This window comes from Rhizoctonia solani, chromosome 7, assembly GCF_016906535.1.
Source record: "Rhizoctonia solani chromosome 7, complete sequence".
NCBI lineage: Eukaryota > Fungi > Basidiomycota > Agaricomycetes > Cantharellales > Ceratobasidiaceae > Rhizoctonia > Rhizoctonia solani.
The window spans coordinates 1401532-1421526 of NC_057376.1; the positions used below are offsets into that span (position 1 = coordinate 1401532).

Below are 19995 nucleotides of genomic sequence, written 5' to 3' on the forward strand. Positions count from 1 at the left end.
GCCACCGGAACCGTCGAAAATAGAATCACAACGCCATCGTCTGAGGGTCGGAGGTGTATGTGGACGGGAAAGTCGCATAACCTAATGACCCATCGCCCTCGTCCGAATTAAATCCGACTGTGTAGACGTTGATGTCGGCTGGACCCCCTTTGCGAAGTGTTTTTTCATTTCATTTTGCTCAGTATTGTTTCCTGTGTTTGCCACGTTATTGAACCATTTCCTATTATCGATATATACGTCAATAATATTATGAGGTACAATCATGCGGTTCTCACTGTTGATCGTGTATTCCAACGAGACAAGTTTGAAGGAGATTCCGGACTTCGCATAATGTTTGTTTATGGCATGGATATTTCGACTGACTTGAGATTTGGGAACGTACCCTTTCTTTTTGGCTGGAACAAACCCGATTAGACTTCTGAAAAGCTAACAAAGTAACACTTACTCTTGTCAGCAGCAATTACATGCCAGTAGACATCAAGCGTCACAGAGCCGGACGTCCCATTTCCTGAGTTCTTGGCCTGAGGTTCTGGGTCCGACTCGAGCTTGGACGCAAAGTTGGTCTCAGCCAGACTAATAAACTCTTCTCTGTTTGGCCGGTAGTTAGCTTATAGAGTCTGAACCCGAGGGGCGCGATCTCACGTTGGAACCGTTCCACATGTCCTGCCAGATGTCAGGTCACATTCGCCGCTCCGAGTGCACCCAATGTGAGGCCAAAGGTAGCAAGCAAGAAAAACAAACGCATTGCTGTGAACAACCGGTGGGTAGAATGTGCCTGTTACCGCCTAGATATATACATTCACGGTGCACAGCCTGAGGCACAACTCCGGCGACATCGTCTGAAATGCGTGTTTAAACCCCGAGTTGGCCCAATCAAGACCAAAACACGTAATGAAGGCACATGAAGGTAGGATTAAGGCAAAGTGAGTGGCGTATTTTGAACCAGCGCTGAATACCTATAACCTATATCTCTTTGTGCAGACTTTGCCAAGAATTTGTGGGTAAAGTACGGATTCCGATCCGTAATACTTAGTTATAACACTGTGGGCATACTTTTGATCCCATCAATCGGGAACTCAACGGTAGATTAACATTTCGTCATAAATAAGCACAGCATATATGCAGTGTGCATCGCCATCTCACCCTTTCCATATGTATAAATGATCAGGACTATATCAAAGCAATACACAAGGTGATATAGGCTTGGCCAGCAAATCACGCGTTCGGACCATGGTAGATCCAAAAGCGTAGGTACCGAAAGTAGCAGTTGATCGGCCACAAGAATAGACGTTCAAAAGAGTTTAGCAATACATCCGAGTACAACAGGTCCAAGAAAAGGGCATGGTAGAAAGTGCACAGCATCGAAATCATATGACACACAAAAACACGGTAATAGCTACAACCTTTGCCAAGTGCGAATACTGCTTCGAACAGCCAAAGTTAGAACAGAACCCTAGAAAACTTCAACAACAATCTCTCCAGTCGCGCCCTCATTAAGTTTTCGCCTTCTGCGAGCCTGCTTGGTATCTCTAGGAGCATCGGAAGCTGACATACCATCTCTTCCAAAAGAGTGCGCTTCTTTTCACTCTTGTCACAAGGACATCTGCCTGAAGGCCATGTATTTCCACGCGCCAATTCCACTTCCATTTTCTCGATCACTCGGTTATCCAACTCTGTCACACCACTAGATACAACCATCCTAGCAATGCGGCAGGCGTGCTCGTCGTGCGTAGTAAATGCGGGTTCCTCAAATTCCGGAGGTGTATAGCAAGGCGTTGCGCCCATAGGAGGTGTCGGGGGTGTCACGTATTCTGTGGAAACAAGTGTGACGCAGAGGTTGTGCAGAACTACATCTTCTTCCATCGAACTGGCTTGTTTAGCTTCATCTGGAACCTTAGGGATGTCAACCTCTTCCGAGAAGCCGTCGGGCGCCGCAGCCCCCTCCTTATCATTCCCAAGGGGGGAGGAAGGACCAGGAGTACCAGACCAATCTTGAAGGCACCAAGGCTGATTATAGTACGATTCCGGGTAGATTATAACTTCCAGCATCCTTTTGTGTAGATAGTATAGCGCGTGATTGGGGTAGCCATTTGACTCAAGCTGATGCATCGATGGCATATGTAATAAGCCGGCTATAGGAGAAACCCACTCAATAGACTCCGCTGAATTCGAATCGGAGGACATAGCAAGGGATGAGGTAGTCGGGGTGATAGATGAAAACGAAGACGATGAACTAGGACGAGCAAGTCCAACAGAACACCAGAGACTTGCCTCCCACAGCTAGGTGAGAGATATAAGTATCGTAGTAAGTGGACGTCGCGCCTGCCTGTAAGTATCATAGCGATCAGACACGGCAGAAACCATGGGCGCATAGATATCGCAACTGACCTTTTCAACAGAGTAGGGCGTGATGGGCTGGACGAGGAATAGGAGAGAACTGGCAGTCGCAATATTTATAAGTATCACTCATCACACTGTGTTTGATTGTTGCAAGCCCTGAGGTCCAAGCTCCTGACCATTACCTCCCCCTATTCGCCGAGTAGTATAGTTGTTTCTAGTCACTTTGACCGTCGATTAACAACTTAGCGGTCAAAGACGGCAGCTCCCAAGTCGTCATAGAGTCCGGGCTGGCTACACTTGCGACCTCTATTGTCAATGTGGGCGCAACATCCAAGCTCACAGATCCTAAATCAGTGATAGCCAGCCAATACTCACCAGTACATACCGGCTTAACCCATGACCAAACCTGTTATCCAGCTTCACTACGAACGGAAATTCCAAAAAGCGCCAGATGTGATTCGAAGAAATGCATATACACTTATGAATATTGATGCGGAAAGCAAGGCCTGTAAATATAACAACAAACAAGACAGAACGGGAGGTATAAGTTGATGATATCTAGTCGCGGACCTTCATTTGGCACCCCATTCTGCGCCTTGCAAAATCCACTAACACTCTATCCTCCTTGCTACCAATCATCGTCGACCGTCGCAAACGTGGTGCGCCCCCCGTCCTTAATTTCAACAGAGCGCCTTGGTACGGTCATCACTGGGCCCTGGGTCGGCTGGGTCTTAATTGTTCGCTTAGGTTTCGCGCCAGGACTCGAATGAGAACCCATCGGGTTCAGTTCGACAAACTGTTCGGATGGATCGGGCGTACTAGTGCGAGGAGTCAATGCTCCTCCGGCAATCGAATCGATAGAAAGTCGTTGAACAGCGTCAGGGAGAGGGAGGGCGGAAAGTAGTGACGAAAGCGAGCCAACGCCTTTATTTGGTGATGATGAAAGCTGGGGAGATGAAGTAGAAAAGAATGGCGAGTTCATAAGCGACGCCGAAGATAGCCCGGGTGTGAATAACAGCGGTGGATTGGAGGCAAATGGTGAGGATACACTACGCGGCATAGTACGCGACTTGCGAGGAGACATCGAAGGAGGCGGGAAAAACGATAGCTGTGATATAGGGACATGTTGTATGGTAGGTCTGTGGGAGTCTGGAGCTGGAGAGTCGCTAGCATTGGATTTGGAAGCGTCATCGGTGTTTGAAGAAGCTTGGTCAGAGGGAAGGGGCGGATCACCCTCTTGGCCAGGGGTGGTTAGGTCGATTAGGTCAAGTTTGACGCTGGCTGTGAGGGGTATGTAGAGTATGGACGAAGATGAATAGAATCTGCCGTCCAGAGCTTATTCACTTTGCGAACATCAGCGATCGAGACACCGTACTTGAGCGCAACACCAGCGAGTGAATCCTTGGGCTGTACCTGGGCAAATATCAGAGGCTGTGAGCCCTGGTCTGAAACTCCTTTACTTACCTTATGGACTAGCATTTCTCTGAATGTTCCAGTGGGGCGGGTTTCCTTCTGCCCCTCCTCTTCATCTTCCTCTTCGACCCAACCATCGGAGAATCCCCACACTCCTCCCTTTGCCTTTCCATCTTTGGACGAAAGCATTCTCCGCAAGACAGGCCTCGTATCTGCTCCCCGATCATTCCCGTTGGCCTGGAGTGGGTGTGTTTGGCTATTTCCGCTCCCATTCCCGTTTCATGTATTGAATGGGACCTCGAGCGTGCTCTGAGCCCCGATTTGGTAGTCGTTGGCCCAACATCGTCAGTACTACCAAGGCGACGCCTTGCCTCCCGTCCTCCGATTGCTGTTGCATACGAGTCGGGTGCCAGCACATCACGGGTGGGCACAGGCGACGACGGGAGCTTGTAATTGTTCGATTTGGAAAACGTGCTCGGGCCAGGCGAAGTGCTGATCCGGGCGTGCATCGCAAGCAGTGCGACAGCACCATCAAGTCAATTGGTCGTTGTCTTCAATCTTGCCCCGCGACAGCGCTAAGTCGCTCCTTGCTTGCCCTGATTATGTCAACATCCGTCTATCCTCGTGATCATCAAAGGAAATTGAATATCATTCGACTTGCTACGATATAAAGCTAAGAAAAAGTAGAAAAAGGACTATGCAACTATTGACAAGAACTGTATGTATATAAAAACCATGATGCTCAGTGTCCGCCAAAACTATGTGAATGCAGATGTATACGAGTAGTCCCAGATAGATGCCAAGGAAAGAGATCAGACGTCAGATGAGATTAGTCGCAGTTGTCAATAAGTCGGTTCTTGGGGATGACTGGCCATAGTCGTCCACCCAAGTTGTGAGATCTATGTACATTGTTAGTAGCCTTAGGGTCTGAAAGCAATTTTTGCTCACTTGGATTGGTGTAAGCCTCGATGAAACTGGAACAATATGTCAATGAAGCTGTCAAGAGAACCTTTGAAGCTACTCACGTATTGATGTAATCCCTGGTAGGGAAATCTGGCGGGTCACATCCAATGTTATGCGCATCCTTAGGTTGATACACTCGAACCCAGTCGACCAGCATATATGCGGGGAAAATCAAATTTGCCCAATCAATCGCGCCAAAGTTAGGCGAGATACCCAAGTTGATGATCTGCCGAAGGCTGTCAACTCATTGGAGCCTCCAGAGAGGAAATGAAAACGTACCATGTACATCGGTTCCACAGGTACAGGCCGCCCACCGGTCAGTTCGACTCGAGGATCAGGACCCATTCCGGCCCCACGAACAGTCCAGGAAGGTTGGCCGTCATTTACCCAGGTAATGTACCCGTCATAGCCAGGTTTGTACTCGAAACCGTAAACCGAGAAGCACCCTCCACCAGCGGTGTAGCATTCCTTTTATCAGGTCAATACACGAACTTCACAGCCCGCAACGGGGCGCTTACCTGGTTCGTGATGGCAAGACCAGAAGTACTTTGCTGGTAAGCACCACCAGTATACTCATTTAGCTTGGTTGTGGTTTCATTGTAAATCTTGATGTTCTCCCTGAAAACTTAATTAATGATTTATTCTAACCAAACTTCTCGGTGAGCTTACGTAGTATTGAACCACTCACTGGACAAGGTTATCAGAATCCGTAGTCCAAGTCGGAAAGAATTACACTCACTAGTGATAGTTGAAGGGCGCCCACTGACCAGATTGAGATACATGCCCAATATAATCACCCGATACTTGTGCTTCAAACATGTCGATTTCCGGTGCAGCACGCCCGACAAAGGTTCCATCAGGGCGCTTGGGACCGGGATGAGGCTCTCCTTTGCACGTGCAGGCGCTCAAGCGTTGACCGGGAAGGAAAGATAGTTCACCGTTCTTGCCCGGGTCACCATTCCTATGTGCGCCTGGAGGTGTGGTATCGGTGAACGACTGATTGGAAAGTGTACCGACATCGCATGTGTCCTGGAAGGGAATGAATTAAGAAAGTGGAGTAGGCAATGGGACGTAAATACGAACGTAAGTATAAGGCCAAGTACCGTCAAGGCTGGCACCAAATCCTGCTCGTCCGAGATTACCCATCGCCCAAATAGCAGGCCAAAGACCATAGGCTTTAGTACTTCCAGGCAGAGACACATTGGCTACAAAAATAAATGAGCCAATCCCTTTTTCCTGAAAAGGGCCCCGAACACACCTTCGAAATACCCTCCGGTGAAACAGAACTTATTCCAAGTAGACATCATTCCACCCATGTAATCTAACTCGTGATACTTTGGCTCCGACTTGCTCAGAGAGACCTTCAAGTTTCCCCCGACTGTTGTCAATGCGCTAGGATCATACCACTCGAGATTGTTTGTTCCCCAGTAATGCAAGTCGGTAGCTTCCCAGTATGGATCATCTCCCGGGTAAAACGAGCGTCCTTCCACGTTAAACTCGTCGCTAAACACCAGATCCCATTCCGACCCATCATCAATTGATTTACGAGTGTAAGCCTCCTTGGGTGTATCCTTGTCGATTAGCCCCATAAACCCATGGATCATTTCAGGCACCTGTAAAAAGTTAGGTTGTGTGTTATTGTTTGTTTTCTTTTCAGAAAGATGGTGTCCAGTTTCAGACTAACCTGTCCAGTCGCGTTGATTCCTCCCAGGTTATACCCGCCAAGCGTCTCTGTCGGCTTCGTCAAGAGGTAGCTCAAGAGTGGGTACCCAGCGAACAGCATGAGCAACCCCACTCGAGGATGAGCAAACATCCCAAGTTGAGGATACCACGGCCGGTGAAGATGGATCCTCCTCGGTCGATCCGGTGGTCCCGTCGCGGGTCTGGGTTGTGCAAGTCGTCGTCTGCTTCGCGATCTTGTAACGAGATGCCGGAGCCCCATTGTCGTGGATCGGAGCCAAGGAGTACTATTTGCGCTCTCTTATTAGTTTCTATATATATAGATGGTTTATATAAATCATGAGCGTACCTTGTCACCTAGTGTTGATACAGAGCCCTAGAGAGCAAACATGTCAGCTTGAATAAGAAAGTTGAAAAAACTATTGGATGTACTCTTCGTAGACTAGGCGGTAACAACGCGCCAGGTGATGAAGGCGAAAGCATCGCTGCATTGGCTTCTCGTGGGCTAGCAAATCCGTCGTCGACACCGCGGAGACACGTTCCGCGCGTACGGCGATGAGCTCGCGAATCGACCTGAAGGGGCCGCCATAGTGGGGGATACTCAAACGCCAAAAAAGCTACAATAGTCTATTTTCGTATTATTAAAGAGAAAAACCAAGTCGAGTAATGAGCGTGTGGGTGGTAGCGCGGTCGAGGACGAGAGGGAAAAAAGAAACAAAAGAGCGACGAGAAAAATAGGGCAGTGGAGGAGAGGAAATTCGATGGATTTGTCGTGCTTGACGTCGGTACTTATGCACCGCCGCTCTAACTATATTTAAAAGACCTGCCAAGAAGGACATTCCTAGGGTCTTGGCATATGCCCTTTTCGTTTCAGGATTCACGGAACGCTCAAGTTGTTTGAGTCGTAATGAGGACGTTTCCGGGTGTGCTTTATATGGAGTAATTAAGATCAGAGAGGTCGATTAGGCTGTATAAGTGGGGTGCGTAGACTGCAAGAGCTGGATGCTACTCGGTGCACGAAAATAGAAAATGCCAATACTGTGCCTGAAGTTCGCTATCCATGATGATGCTGTTTGGTTGAGCATTCTATGTTGAGGTAACGAACCCAGAAGCGAACGAAGTTGGAGGGTATATTTATGTATTTCAACTGTTCGTAACAGCGAGTGAACAACTGCAAGTGTGAGGGTGCCTGTGGTTGGCTAAGAGTGCAATGCCGATATCTGGGCCAATCTGCCGATCCAGCTCTTCGTTATTTCCTCATATACTCATATAAATAAACTTTACGAGTCCAAAGCATCAGAGTCTTTTGCCAAATTATGTTCTCCGTAACACAATAAACGTAAACCTGGTTCTATGATTACACTGGGTGGTTTGTATCCTGGCTACTGACCGCTGGGGCCCAGCTCAGTACATTATCTAACAAAAAACCTTGGACAATTTTATACAGTCCGGCTTATTAACCATTCTCACATTTATGGCCATTGTCAAGCACCGATGTTAGTCGTAACCCTAAATAGAAGCAATAACCTTTTCGTGGGTATCATTGAGCTCGAACCCTGTAGGTAACCCATAAAGAGAGATACGACCCTCTCACGTACAGCGCGCTTCGATTATCCAAATCAGGAAAACCTACTTTAGGCAAGACTTTAGACTATGAATCAATAGGATTGTCAGAACCGGAAGGGAGTCGATAATTACGTGGCGGTCCAATCTTTATGCCCCACTAGCAGGTAGCAGGAATGTTCTACGCCCGAGGTGTGGCTGGGTAGCTACAGACTATATACAGCAGAAAACGCATGGAACTGATCTGCGCTGTGAACAAAGAGCGAATTGTCTTCGGCTCCAACATCGGCCCAGTGAGCCGGGCGTGTGTTTCGAGGCCTGGTTGTGGGTGAGGTGAACCATCGGTGGACTTGATCTCCCAAACTGTATCCCGACAATCAGTGTATTGTTTCCTCTCGTGGCAACGAGGGAGGCGCCGCCGTAGCCAGCCCCTCCCTTCGCCCTCGGATTAATTTGCGTATCGATTACGGCGATGATGCTACATACATGGGATCCTTATTCTGCCATGACGCACTCCATGGCAAGGAGAGCGGAAATGTCCAAGTACAGAAGCGAAGAAATATTGGGGGAGGGGGTAATATAGCTATAAAAGACTATCCCAATGCTTGGGGTAAGGACGTCATATGAGATTATAGGACATGAGGGGATGGTGGCTGGTCGGTCTGGATGCATAGGCATTGGGCATATCAAGGGGGTGGGGAATCAAAATGAGAAAGAAGGGGGGTGTCCAGAGGCCAAGGGCGGGAAGTTTCCGTATGGAGAGAAATAATATGAGACAGAGATAGCAAGTGCAATGCGCCCAAAGCATGCTGCAAGGTTCCGGTTTCAGAGGTCCCAAGTTCGAGAACAGTGGGGAGATAGGACAGGATACGCGCGCAAAGGAGGCGAAGACAACGAGTATGATGGCGCATGTACTGTGGGTGACAAGAGTTTGCGACGACCTTTCGGAGGCCCGATCGGATCCAGCCGAATGGATGGCTATGGGTTCTTGGAAGGGTTTCAGGGTCTTACGATGCGGGGTCCGTGCGCATAGAGTCGATAGCCAACGGGTGAGATTGAGATTGAGAGTAAAAGTAAAAGGAATGACTAGGCTCGGGGAAGAAACACGTTGCTCGCACCGGTCATTGTGGCCGCAGTAATGGTGGTGGTAGGGAGGGGAGTCGAAGAAGAGAACGCGATTGGTGGGTGCTGGAGCGGTGCAAAGCTGGGAGTCATACTTAGTACGGGTCAGCGCTAACGGGAGCCGTTGGTCAGGGTCGCAGTGCCTCGTGTCTATTGGTGACGGGCAGCCACTTATATAGCCCCAAGGACAGAAGGATAGCGCTCCGTTCCCGCCCCATCGTTCAACCGCAGTACACAACCATGGAGATGTTCAGTGCCGTCTCCAGCCTAGTCTCCCCCTTTGTGGGAGGCTCATCCGGGGGCGTTGTCGACGGCATGAAGCTTGTTGTCCTTGGTGGCACTGTCGAGACCGCACGTCGAGTATCCAGCTCTGCATGGAATTCGTTTGTCAACAGTGAGTATACACACATCGTTTATTGCTTGGCTGTATGCATTGCTCTCGTGGCTATGGCCAGTGATGTGCACCGTAGATCCCGACTCAGGGCCTGAGAACATCGCTGACTGTGTATTCTAGGTTTCTATCTCACCGCCAGGTTCAGTGAGGACGACTATCCCTACGACTGTGAGTGCTCAATACCGTTGCTACATTGTCTCGGCTGACACATCCCAGGGCTGATGCACTGGCAAGTGACCTAGTGGCACTTGGCACTCGGCCAACATATACTGACCGATATACAGGTTGTGCAAGCAGCCGGCATGGGGCCGCAGTCGTGAGTTCGAGACCACGACAAGGACGAATGTTCCTGGCGCAATAAACTCGGGTTTCGGCGACGAGTTTGAGGACCTCGAGGCCGCAGACGATGACGATGCCCCTGGAAAGCAAAAGATGCGTGTTGTCTTTATGCCCACGTACGTAACCCCTGTCCAAACTTGAATTCATTTAATTTAATTTAATCTAATCTTATTCATAGACTTGACACCACACACACCATCTATTACAAAGGCCACTGGCTCCGCGTCTGTCGCTCACGCCAGTCCAACGGCGACGAGTTGCTATCTATCTCTGTCGTGGCAAGGTCAAATAACATTCTCAAACAATTGGTTCTGGAAGCAAAGAAAGAGTACGAACGTGATGCAGAGCACCGTGTACAGATCTTCTTTGCAGACTCGGTGCGTCGCCGTCGTCGTCGTCGCTCTCGTCAAAGCTCATCGCCTTCGCAGCACGGCTCGTGGCGATGGACCGACTCTAGGCAAAAGGTGATTGTCATTTACTCCTGTCAAATATATCTATCTAATCTTTCTTCAGCGTCCTATGAGTTCGATCGTCCTCGCTCCCGGTGTCAAAGAGATGCTTCTCTCAGATACCCGTGATTTCCTCAAGTCTGAAAAGTGGTACGCGGACCGCGGCATTCCCTTCCGACGAGGCTATCTCCTGCACGGTGTTCCCGGTCCGTACCGTATACTCAGCCACCCCTGAGCCTCACTGACTCCACACATATACACCCCTATCAGGCTCCGGAAAGTCTTCCTTGATTCATGCGATCGCCGGCGAGCTTGCTCTCGACATCTACGTTGTTTCGCTTAGCTCGAGCTGGATCAATGACGCCACCTTAACCGCCCTCATGGGTCGCGTCCCCGCCGTGAGTGCTTCCCCACACTTGTTTATTTGTGTCGAGATGCTGACGTAACCTTGTTCAACCATGTGAATCCAGCGATGCATCGTCTTGCTTGAAGATCTTGATGCGGCGTTTACCAGGTCCACATCGCGAGACGGCCAGTCGACCGGTGCCCCAACAAACGACAAAAAGGATGAGGCAAGGACAAGGACGAGAACAACAAGGACGAGAAGAAGCAAGAGGATGTGAATACACTCAGTTTGAGTGGCTTGCTCAATGCGCTTGATGGGGTCGCCGCCAGTGAGGGCCGTATCCTCTTTGCGTGAGTACCCTGGGAAGTCTTCTGTTGAATCAAGCGCTTATTGTGCGTAGAACTACAAATCACTTGGAGCGCCTTGATCCAGCACTGTCTCGTCCAGGCCGCATGGACGTCTGGATCGAGTTCAAAAACGCAACCAAATGGCAATGTGAACAGCTCTTCAACAACTTTTTCCCTGCCGCATCGGCCGATAACATCCCGCCTGGCCCTCCTCCATCCCTCGAGGAGGAAAAGCGCGCAGCTGGACTCCCAGTCGAGGACCATGAACTCGACTGCAACTGCCGCAAAAAGGAAGAGCGACTCCCTGATGGAACGCTTACGCCCACTCTTACGCCTGCGAAGCGTTTGGATGCGGCGACGCTTGCGCAGCTCGCCAAGAAGTTTGCGGCGTCGATCCCCGAGGAAGAGTTTTCGGTTGCGTCGTTGCAGGGCTGTGAGTAGTAATTGGAGTGACGGATTGGACGGCGGGCGCTGATGAGGCGTTATATTAGACTTGTTGAAGAACAAGACTCGTCCGCAGGCTGCGGCTGACGAGGCGGCTGCATGGGTCATTTCTGAGCGCGAGCTCAAGGCAAGGTTGCAGCGCGAGAAGGAAGAGGTCAGTGATAAGCACTACTTTGCAGAAATGTACTTGTACTAAAATCGATTGACAGCGCGAGGCCAAGGAGCGTGCGGATCGCGAGAAGCGTCGCCGTGAGCGCGAAGAGAAGGAACGTCGGGACCGCGAAGAGGAGCGAGAGCGTAAGCGTCGTGAGGAGCGCGAACAAGCCCGTCTGGACCGTGAGGCTGATGACCGGGAGCGCGAGCGCAAGGCCAAGGAAGAAAAGGAGCGTCTCGAAAAGGAGTCCAAAGACAAAGCGGGTGAAGAGCCCAAGAAGGACGAGCCCGAGCCGACCAAACTCGCATAAGCCTTTTCCGTTTTTTTCCTCATCTCCTTTCTCCCCCGAATTGTGTCTGTTATGTCTTGCAACCATCCTCCCAATCTACGACCACACACTTACGACTCATCTACGCAAACAACCCCCCTGTGACTCTTTTTGTTCTGCTCTATCGCTTTGTGACTCGGCAACTCGACCATCTGCATTCTTATATCTTCAATCAGCCAACTTGACCTTTTTGTGTATCTTACCTCCGTTATGTTGTTATGGACCAACACGTGCTGTACTCCCTAAACCCCCCTTCTTTGCAAGAAGACTAATCAGTGAGATCATCTCCCTACAAAAAAGTTAAAGTGGTTTGTATTTTTTTTTTACTCATCACTGACGCTCGTTTTCTGGACCTCGAACAATCGATTGCCCCTTGCCACTCCTTTGCCTCACTCCTGTGCTGAGCCGATCCAGCTATATTTTGTGATGTATTAAACCCTCATGCCTCGCGGCTATTCTCCAGAAGTGACATCAGTTGGTCCTTTGGACTGGAAATGACGGTCGTAGCTCACAAGTAATTGACCGGTCCCGCCCGGGCAATAACTATGCGCATACAAGATATTTGTTTATTTTTTGATGTTTTGACTCCCACGCACGCCAACGCCACGTAAGGCAGTCCACATTCAAATCCAATCCGACATATGTGACAACTTTATTTTGGCGCTTTGGCACCAAGGGACTCTTCTCCCCGAAACAGTGCTCAAGAGCACGTCCCGGTCTGTACCACCTTTCTTGCTTTCATGCGAATAAAGTGAGCAAAAGGACCAACTTCTGTTCGTACATGATATAATGACAAAACGAGTGAGTTTTTATCCTACGACAAAGACACTGAAGGGAGAAGAAAACGAGTGGCATTCGTGTGCGTGCCACCGGTTGCCAACCGAGCCACACGTCCGAAACCACAACGTAGTGAGCCCGGCAGGTTTCCTGGGCACGAAAGTTGGAAGAGTCAAGAAAAAAGGAAAAGGAGAAGAGCTTGTCGTGAGGATATAGGAAAAAAGGGAAGCTTGGATAGCGGTCACGCATGCAGAAGCGGTTACTCCGAGCCGCAGTCCGAAAGCAGAAAGAGAAATTATCAACCATGGACAAGAAAGGAAGCTGAGACACTGAGACCGATAAAAAGTACTAAACGTATAGATGAAAACGTATAAGGTGCCGAATAGTTATGACCAAGGAGAACGCAGCAAGAAACCATGTCGCTTAGAGGAGACCACATTCACGTAGATGTATTTGCAGCAGAATATCCTGGATAGCGCTCAACACAACTGTAACCAAGTTAGCGTCTATAATAATATTGCCGCCGGTTGTACTCACATTTGATTTGTTGAGTGTCTGTCGCACAAGTATAGTGGGCGTAGATCTGTTTCGAGGCGGCGCTCTGATTCAGAGAGACAAACCGATGCAACAAATAGTCGCAAGCCGCATAATTGTCCCCACCAGTGTAGTCAGGGAAGTAGTCAGCCATTGGCGAATGGGGTAACTTCTCTGCGAACAAGTCAATCTTGTTCAAAAAGAGAATCTGTTGCCGCGACAGTTAGTGAATAAGCTTAGACAGTTATGAGAGGCACGACTGACGATAGAGGTCTTGACGAACCACCTTGAATTGCAAATCGAGTCGAACAACGTCAACGCTTCTTGCATACGATTGACACTCTCGTCTTCGTACAGCATCTGGTCGTACTCGCTCAGCGAGACCAGGAAGACGAGCGCGGTAACATTCTCGAAACAGTGAATCCACTTTTTACGTTCACTTCGCTGACCGCCCACATCAAAGAGTTTGTACGTGAGCTCCCCAACACGGAACGTTGTCTCCGTGATACCAGTCGTTTTGACACGAGATCGTAGTATATCTTGATCCGTGGGCAAGTACGCTGCCGACGACATACGCTCCAGGGAGTTGAAGTAACTAATTGCACGTCAGACCGAATCTTGACGGGTAGACAATAGGACTTACTATGTGGCCGAATCGTTTAGTTGGAACTCACGGCTTCGCCTGACAGCCTCGCGAACGCCGGGATCTTGCCAGAGATTCAAGAGGGAGTCAGCTACGTCAGGCGGAAGCGAGTCGGTTTCCATTTGTCCTGGAAGCGCCATGACAATGCCCCGACGGGCGTCATTTTGAGGCTGTAGTTGCAAGTCAAGCGCCGGCATGGCCTCCAGAATCGCACTTTGGAGGCCCAAGTGGTCTTAGTAATCCAGCCACAGGTGATAGATGAAGCAACATACCGCATGGACTGGAGCGTGTTGGAGAAGATGATCTCTTTGTATGACTCTCTCTCCTGGTTGTTGTATCCGCCATGGTGAATAAGCTTCATTTGCTTGAGCACCGTTGACTGAAATGGTCAAACGTCGAACATCAGCCCCTGCCGCGTGTCTGGATAAGATCTCCAACTCACCTTGCCAGACTCTCCAGCACCAAGTAGCAGCATCTTAATCTCATTCTTGGCGTTCATACGGTCCTTTTTGAGTTGGGACTCGATCTCGTCGTTGCCTGAACACAGGGGTACTCAGCCTGCGATGACAACCCACGTCCAAACACTACTCACGGGCTTTGCCCTCGTCGTCCATGCCAGTAGATTGTGTGCAGCCCATTGTCGCTAGAGCGGTGTAGACTCTTGGATGGAAAAATGGAAAATTGAGGTAGGAAGAGGAGGGGCGACGGTGTCTCGCGGGGGCTAGGCTACAAGTACGAAGAAATTAATATCGGCAGTGACCGAAGGTTAGTGCAAGGAGAACAGGATCAGGCGGGAGAGAGGTGGGGGAAGGAAGGACAAGCTCGGTGTCAGAGTCGAGGATTGAAGAGGTGCGAGCGCGGGTCCTCTCAGCGGAGCTGTGACCACAATTTCAGCTCGGGAGAACCCTATTGCAAATGTCACGAAACAGCGGTCACACTCCGGCTCCGGCCTATTTTTTCCCCCCTCTCCGCATCGCTTTGTTCGCCAACTAGCTCTAGTAAAGTCTATAGCTATGCCATCTACTCCGGCTCTTTGTAGGCCCTATTCGTACAAGTCTACCTACTCACGAATCGCCCGATTTTACCTGTGCTTTGTTGTCTTGAAATCAACCTCCCAATCTCTTTCAGGTTTCTAAGTTCGGTCTGCCTGGCATAACTCCGCCTGGTTTCCGTTGGAAACCTCGAAAGGGTCATGATTTATCCTTAGACTCAGGTATCAAGTTGCCCTTCGGCAGGGGTGCCGCCGGGTGAATTCCTCCCGGTTTTTCGCGGTTACCGCCCTTCTCCAACCACTGATGCGCATCCAAACCGGGTTAGCCGTGGTTCAAGCCGGAGACGACCACGATGCGACTCAACTGTACCTCAGCTAACCAAATGTATATTTACTATAGTGCTATACGATACCTAGGTACCAATCTATGTAGCATTTTCATCGATTGGCATGTAACTATTTATTTAGTAAACGCCAAGGGCGAATGCGTTGAGTAGCAACCAAAACGAAGGCTGGAGCAGAACGCTTGGATACATCGCATCCCGACATCTTTGATGCTGATTAAAATGTGTTTGAGCTAGACTCTGGTCCTCTACAAATTCATAACGATTCGAATGCTAGCGGTGTCACTGTTCCAATTTATTCATTTGACTTGTATGCATTTTAAAGCTCGATGAAAATCTATTTTCATATGTTCGATCATGACTGCGAAAACCCACACCGTTTTCGATCGCGATCGTCAAATCACGAACCCCAGGCAACAAGCGAGGGTGGCTACATAAATTGCGAGCCGTCACCCGAGTGAAACCCACTAACCCATGCGGAAAGGTCGCCGATTACAACCGAAGTGGAGGAGTGCTCGGAGGCCCCAACTTGTTACAAGTTTACCAAATGACTACTGCGCGCATATAACCTAACGGTGTTTTTTTTCGCTTACTCATTCTTCGCCAAGAGGCGGTCGGGGCCCGTATGTAGCATATTCCATCCTTCCCTCTGATCCAGTGATAAGAAGTTCACGTCAGGCACACCCGACTGACGTCTTCTCGATACATGCGTTGTTATATTTTAATTAGACTTATAGTAGTTGGATTAATAGTAGGGCCATCATTGGCCTCCTTGAGTAGAACAGGGCTGAAACGATTGTTTATGCACGTTCAAAAAGGTGGATATTTATCATATTTTGTAGGATGGAGCTCAAACCTACACACAAATCCATGCTGCGCAAGCATAGGTGCTGAACTCTAGCGCCACCCGGTCCGTATGGTATTTCATCGATGTGTACGTTAAGCTACGGACAAGTCTAAATGCGTCGATGCTATCAATAAGCGCTGGTGATCCACCATGAAATTGCTAAAGGACACGACCCCGGCACGTCACATTTTGACAGTTTGCCCTTAGTTCCTTGAAGGATTACAATTGCGCAGATCTACTGATTTTCATCAGGCCTCAAAGAATCATGATAATGCGCAACATGCATACAAGTCACGTTCAGGTTCTATTGCTCCAAAGATCGACCCTTGCTTTACAATGTTATCTACCGAAATCCTATACTGGTCTAGAAAGCCTTGGCTGCACTCGGAGAAAGTCCGAGAACACAGTTCCGCACAAAATACTCGTGGAAACGATCGTCACGCGTGAGTTCAGGGTGGAATGTCGTGAGCAACGTTCGCCCTTGTCGTAGCGCCACCACAGTACGAGGGTCGACGCTCAAATCACCTGATGCAGCAACGCTTGGGCCGGTGTAAGGTAAATTATCTGGTAGTAGGTAACCGGGTAGCCGAGCAATGTGTTCTATAGGACGCTTTGGGTCAGGTTCTGTGAACGATAGGATAATCTAAATTTTAATTAGTATTTGGTCGATATCTTAATTCATGGACCTGAAACCTACAGGTGCTCGAATGAAAATGCCATTGAATGGGCGACCTTCATCAGCAAGGCCATTTACTTCCAGCTCAGCCTCGAAAGATTCAAGCTTCGCTCAATGACGCATGAGTACAAATTCGTACGGTCTCAGAAAAAGCTTACCTGTGATCCAAATCCGTTTCGCCCAATCCGGACGTCAACACCACCAAGAACCTCCTGACCGCCCCTTTTAGCACCCTCAACGCCCCCAGATGCCAACAAAATCGCCCCAGCACAAGTTCCCCAAACGGGCTTGGTCCTGATAAACTCTCGCAATGGTTCCAATAGATTTGCTAGTCGCGCAAGTAATATAATCGATGTGCTCTCCCCGCCCGGGATAATCAATCCATCACAAAGTGCGAGTTCTGCCGGAGTCCGAACGAGTGTGGCCTGTACACGAGGTGTCACGCGTGATATAATTTCGTGATGCTCTGCGAATGCTCCCTGAAGAGCTGTGGGATAGATAGATGTAAGTCGCACGTTGTGGTTAGCTGATGGATGGGCGGCATAATAAGCGATGCGAGTATGGGAAGGATTACGATGTCTAAAATGGGTACATGAGATAGAAGGAATGGCGAACCTAGGACACCGACAGTGGCCATACCCGTAACTGGCCGCTCTTTTTCAGCTATAGTCATCGAGGCTGGTCGCAGTTGAGGTCAGAAACTGAAGGATGCAAGTTCCGATAGATTCGGTCTACAGATATGCTACGGGATTGCTTCTGAGCAATGTGTCCGCAGAGACAACGGCGATCAGACTTGTCGACTGTGTGAGCGCACACATGAGGAGCTCTAGAGAAGATACCGATCTCCGGGAATTTTCTCCCATTCACGTGATCGAGAGCATGACTCGGGCGCTCAGAAATCGAGCATAAGAATGCATCGGATCATGGCAGGCTATGGGGACCGTGGTCATTTTGCCTATCTGAAAGCCAAAAAGTCAAAAAGGTACAAAATTTCGAACTTGGGCTCCGTTTGACCGGTCTGCTTGGACACCGGTGGATCGATATTGCGAAGTAGCACCAGAGACGTGTTTCGGTTCGCAAGTGACCGGTGTCGACTGCATATGATCCAGCCGTCTTTTTGGAGATATACATATATTTGTTGCATCTAAAATAGCACGCTCAAGGTACCAAAACCTACAAAAATAACAAGTTTCATGCCGTCGTTATTGTTTACCATGTATAGCGCAACCCGTCAGAGATGTGCCCATGGTGGTGGTGAGGAGTGCATAGCTCGCTTGAGCTCAAATGTAAGCTGACCGATGGCGAACTGAAGATTATTACATCTATCATACAATAGAGTTCACCCATCCAGACAACAACTTGGACGTAGACAGGGCGCTAGTTCGTGTTTGGGAACAATCACAAGCAAAAGTAACTCCTCGTTCTCGCCGCAGCCTCACAACCGCTATCCACGCGTTCTGAAGTGGTAAGTTCTCTGGACCAACTTCCAGTGTTGATAAATTGCTCCTGATTGTGACATTTTCCACGGAGCTGGAAATAGTAGTCCGGCGTAAAGATGCGTGTATATATATGTGACAACTGTAGGTGACAAACATCGGCGGGCAAGCGAGGGTTTGACGTAGATACGCCTTTGCATTAAACTGACTAATGAATGTGTGGCTGCTCCGGTGCTGTGACACAGCTAATGGTTGGGGACCGGAGTGGGGGTTGAAATCAAGTAAGCTGTCCATGAGCTGTGCGTCATAAGGTTGATTAGGAAGGAGGTGATATTCAATTGACTTAGAGAGTTACGCATGCGAGGTTGAGGGTACAATCGCGCGGTCGCATATGCCGATCTAGAGACACCGGGTGTGCATGCGGTGCCAGTTGTAACGAGGCGTCACATCCGAGGGAAATAGAAGGAGCAAGGTACAGCAACGGTCGGCGGAATCATAAAAGAACTGTTATTGATTCAAACACACACGACGACTACAAAAGGCACAGCTCCCGATATCTGTAGAAGATACGTATCATAACCAATGTAAATATGGCATAGGCACCAATGGTGGGTTAGAGGGTGTGGCGAACTGGGAAGAAGTCGCTATTAAATGGTATGGCACGTTCATGTATACATTTATATGGGGAGGCGAAAGAGGGTAGCGCACGCAGAAATGATGCAATGTATGCGTGGAAATGAAACCAGTGGTCCGATTCTCAGGTACGCTGATACTTCTTATGATTTGGCTGGCGTCTTGTGCGACACACAAATTGTGCATTTCCTAACATAGATGCGCATTGATACATATTGTCCACCAACCAGGTACGAGTGGAAGTTTGTTCCCAAACCCCAATCTTTAGGTCGATTTCCTCCGTAGATAATTGACTTTGCTATATAGCGCAACTCATAGTAGTTTGTATCTATATGTGTCAGCATAGATGTCTCTGTTGAGCAGCGTGGATATAAGCGATAAATGGCTTAGATACGACTCTGAGCTGGTTCACAATTACAATGCTGATTTACAGCCTCGCAGTGCCAAATTTAAAGGACCATTGCCTACCGGCTGACTCTCAGCATCCAGTCGTTATTATCTACGGTCTATATAGTCCCTCTGATACTCATGCACCCGAAAAGTCTGTCTCGGGCCACAATCGGCGTTCATGGATGTATTCGTCGTTTATGTACATAAGCGAATCTGGATTCATAAAAACAATTTATACGACTCCTAAACCTCGTGGATGCGACCATCAGATCTGGAGACAAGGAATCAGGCGTTTATATGTACCAATTTCGTCCTCGATAATTTATTGCCTATAGAGCTGACACTTGATAAATTCTTCGTAATGACAATAATTCTGGGTTCCAGGATGTAGGTTATAGCACGTATACAATCAACACCCTCGGTGAGAGTGCGTCATCCCAGAGGCTACTGCACAGCAAGTCGTGGGTGCACCGACGAAGCAATTGGCAAACAAATTTTGTGGATGGCCATAAGTGGGACTTATTATTGCTTCAGGGCTTAAATTGGCGTCACGTGTAGACCAGATTTTCCCCATAGGCACCAACTATAGACTCTGGGCCACGACTGCAACGTCTATCTAGACCGACAGATTGAGTCTCTTCTTCTAGGCCATTGAACTGAGCCCACCAATTACTAGAGTCAACAGAAGATCTTTCGACACGTTTTCAGCACGTTGCATCTGTGCCCTCCACTTAAGTTGGACAATCACCCTACCCCTCATCTCCGCCCTACCACTGTGAGTTGGCTTGAGATCTGTGTTGTGATTACCTCGTGCTCACTTGAATTGAGTATAGATTTAAGAC

General features: G+C 49.0%; 6 protein-coding genes across 6 annotated transcripts; 1 reads left to right on the forward strand and 5 right to left on the reverse strand.

Annotated features, from left to right (window-relative positions):
- Positions 1-25: 25 nt before the first annotated feature.
- On the reverse strand, positions 26-2184 carry RhiXN_06624 (uncharacterized protein; the record flags this gene model as incomplete). Its single annotated transcript, XM_043326440.1, has 5 exons — positions 26-147; positions 276-395; positions 446-588; positions 643-785; positions 1555-2184. The coding sequence occupies 5 exons, from the start codon at positions 2182-2184 to the stop codon at positions 26-28; spliced, it is 1158 nt and encodes a 385-aa protein (XP_043181872.1).
- Positions 2185-2968: 784 nt separating this feature from the next.
- On the reverse strand, positions 2969-4262 carry RhiXN_06625 (LysM domain protein; the record flags this gene model as incomplete). The annotated part of the gene is made up of 4 exons (XM_043326441.1): positions 2969-3662; positions 3716-3753; positions 3805-4009; positions 4051-4262. 4 exons carry the CDS (start codon positions 4260-4262, stop codon positions 2969-2971), a joined length of 1149 nt encoding a protein of 382 aa, XP_043181873.1.
- A 310-nt stretch (positions 4263-4572) lies between these two features.
- Positions 4573-6985, reverse strand: RhiXN_06626 (glycoside hydrolase family 16 protein; the record flags this gene model as incomplete). Its single annotated transcript, XM_043326442.1, has 13 exons — positions 4573-4652; positions 4702-4727; positions 4779-4942; positions 4996-5184; positions 5235-5334; positions 5386-5403; positions 5456-5745; positions 5800-5921; positions 5975-6329; positions 6435-6683; positions 6746-6772; positions 6829-6901; positions 6948-6985. The coding sequence occupies 13 exons, from the start codon at positions 6983-6985 to the stop codon at positions 4573-4575; spliced, it is 1731 nt and encodes a 576-aa protein (XP_043181874.1).
- Positions 6986-9321: 2336 nt separating this feature from the next.
- On the forward strand, positions 9322-11864 carry RhiXN_06627 (mitochondrial chaperone BCS1; the record flags this gene model as incomplete). The annotated part of the gene is made up of 12 exons (XM_043326443.1): positions 9322-9475; positions 9596-9643; positions 9692-9708; positions 9770-9930; positions 9993-10191; positions 10243-10278; positions 10328-10469; positions 10534-10661; positions 10841-10959; positions 11010-11389; positions 11448-11554; positions 11610-11864. 12 exons carry the CDS (start codon positions 9322-9324, stop codon positions 11862-11864), a joined length of 1746 nt encoding a protein of 581 aa, XP_043181875.1.
- Positions 11865-13082: 1218 nt separating this feature from the next.
- RhiXN_06628 (G-protein alpha subunit) lies at positions 13083-14474 on the reverse strand (the record flags this gene model as incomplete). The annotated part of the gene is made up of 7 exons (XM_043326444.1): positions 13083-13147; positions 13197-13401; positions 13458-13788; positions 13837-14049; positions 14109-14215; positions 14279-14373; positions 14429-14474. The coding sequence occupies 7 exons, from the start codon at positions 14472-14474 to the stop codon at positions 13083-13085; spliced, it is 1062 nt and encodes a 353-aa protein (XP_043181876.1).
- A 1908-nt stretch (positions 14475-16382) lies between these two features.
- On the reverse strand, positions 16383-17367 carry RhiXN_06629 (pyridoxal biosynthesis protein PDX2; the record flags this gene model as incomplete). Its single annotated transcript, XM_043326445.1, has 4 exons — positions 16383-16661; positions 16716-16799; positions 16853-17220; positions 17310-17367. 4 exons carry the CDS (start codon positions 17365-17367, stop codon positions 16383-16385), a joined length of 789 nt encoding a protein of 262 aa, XP_043181877.1.
- Positions 17368-19995: the final 2628 nt, after the last annotated feature.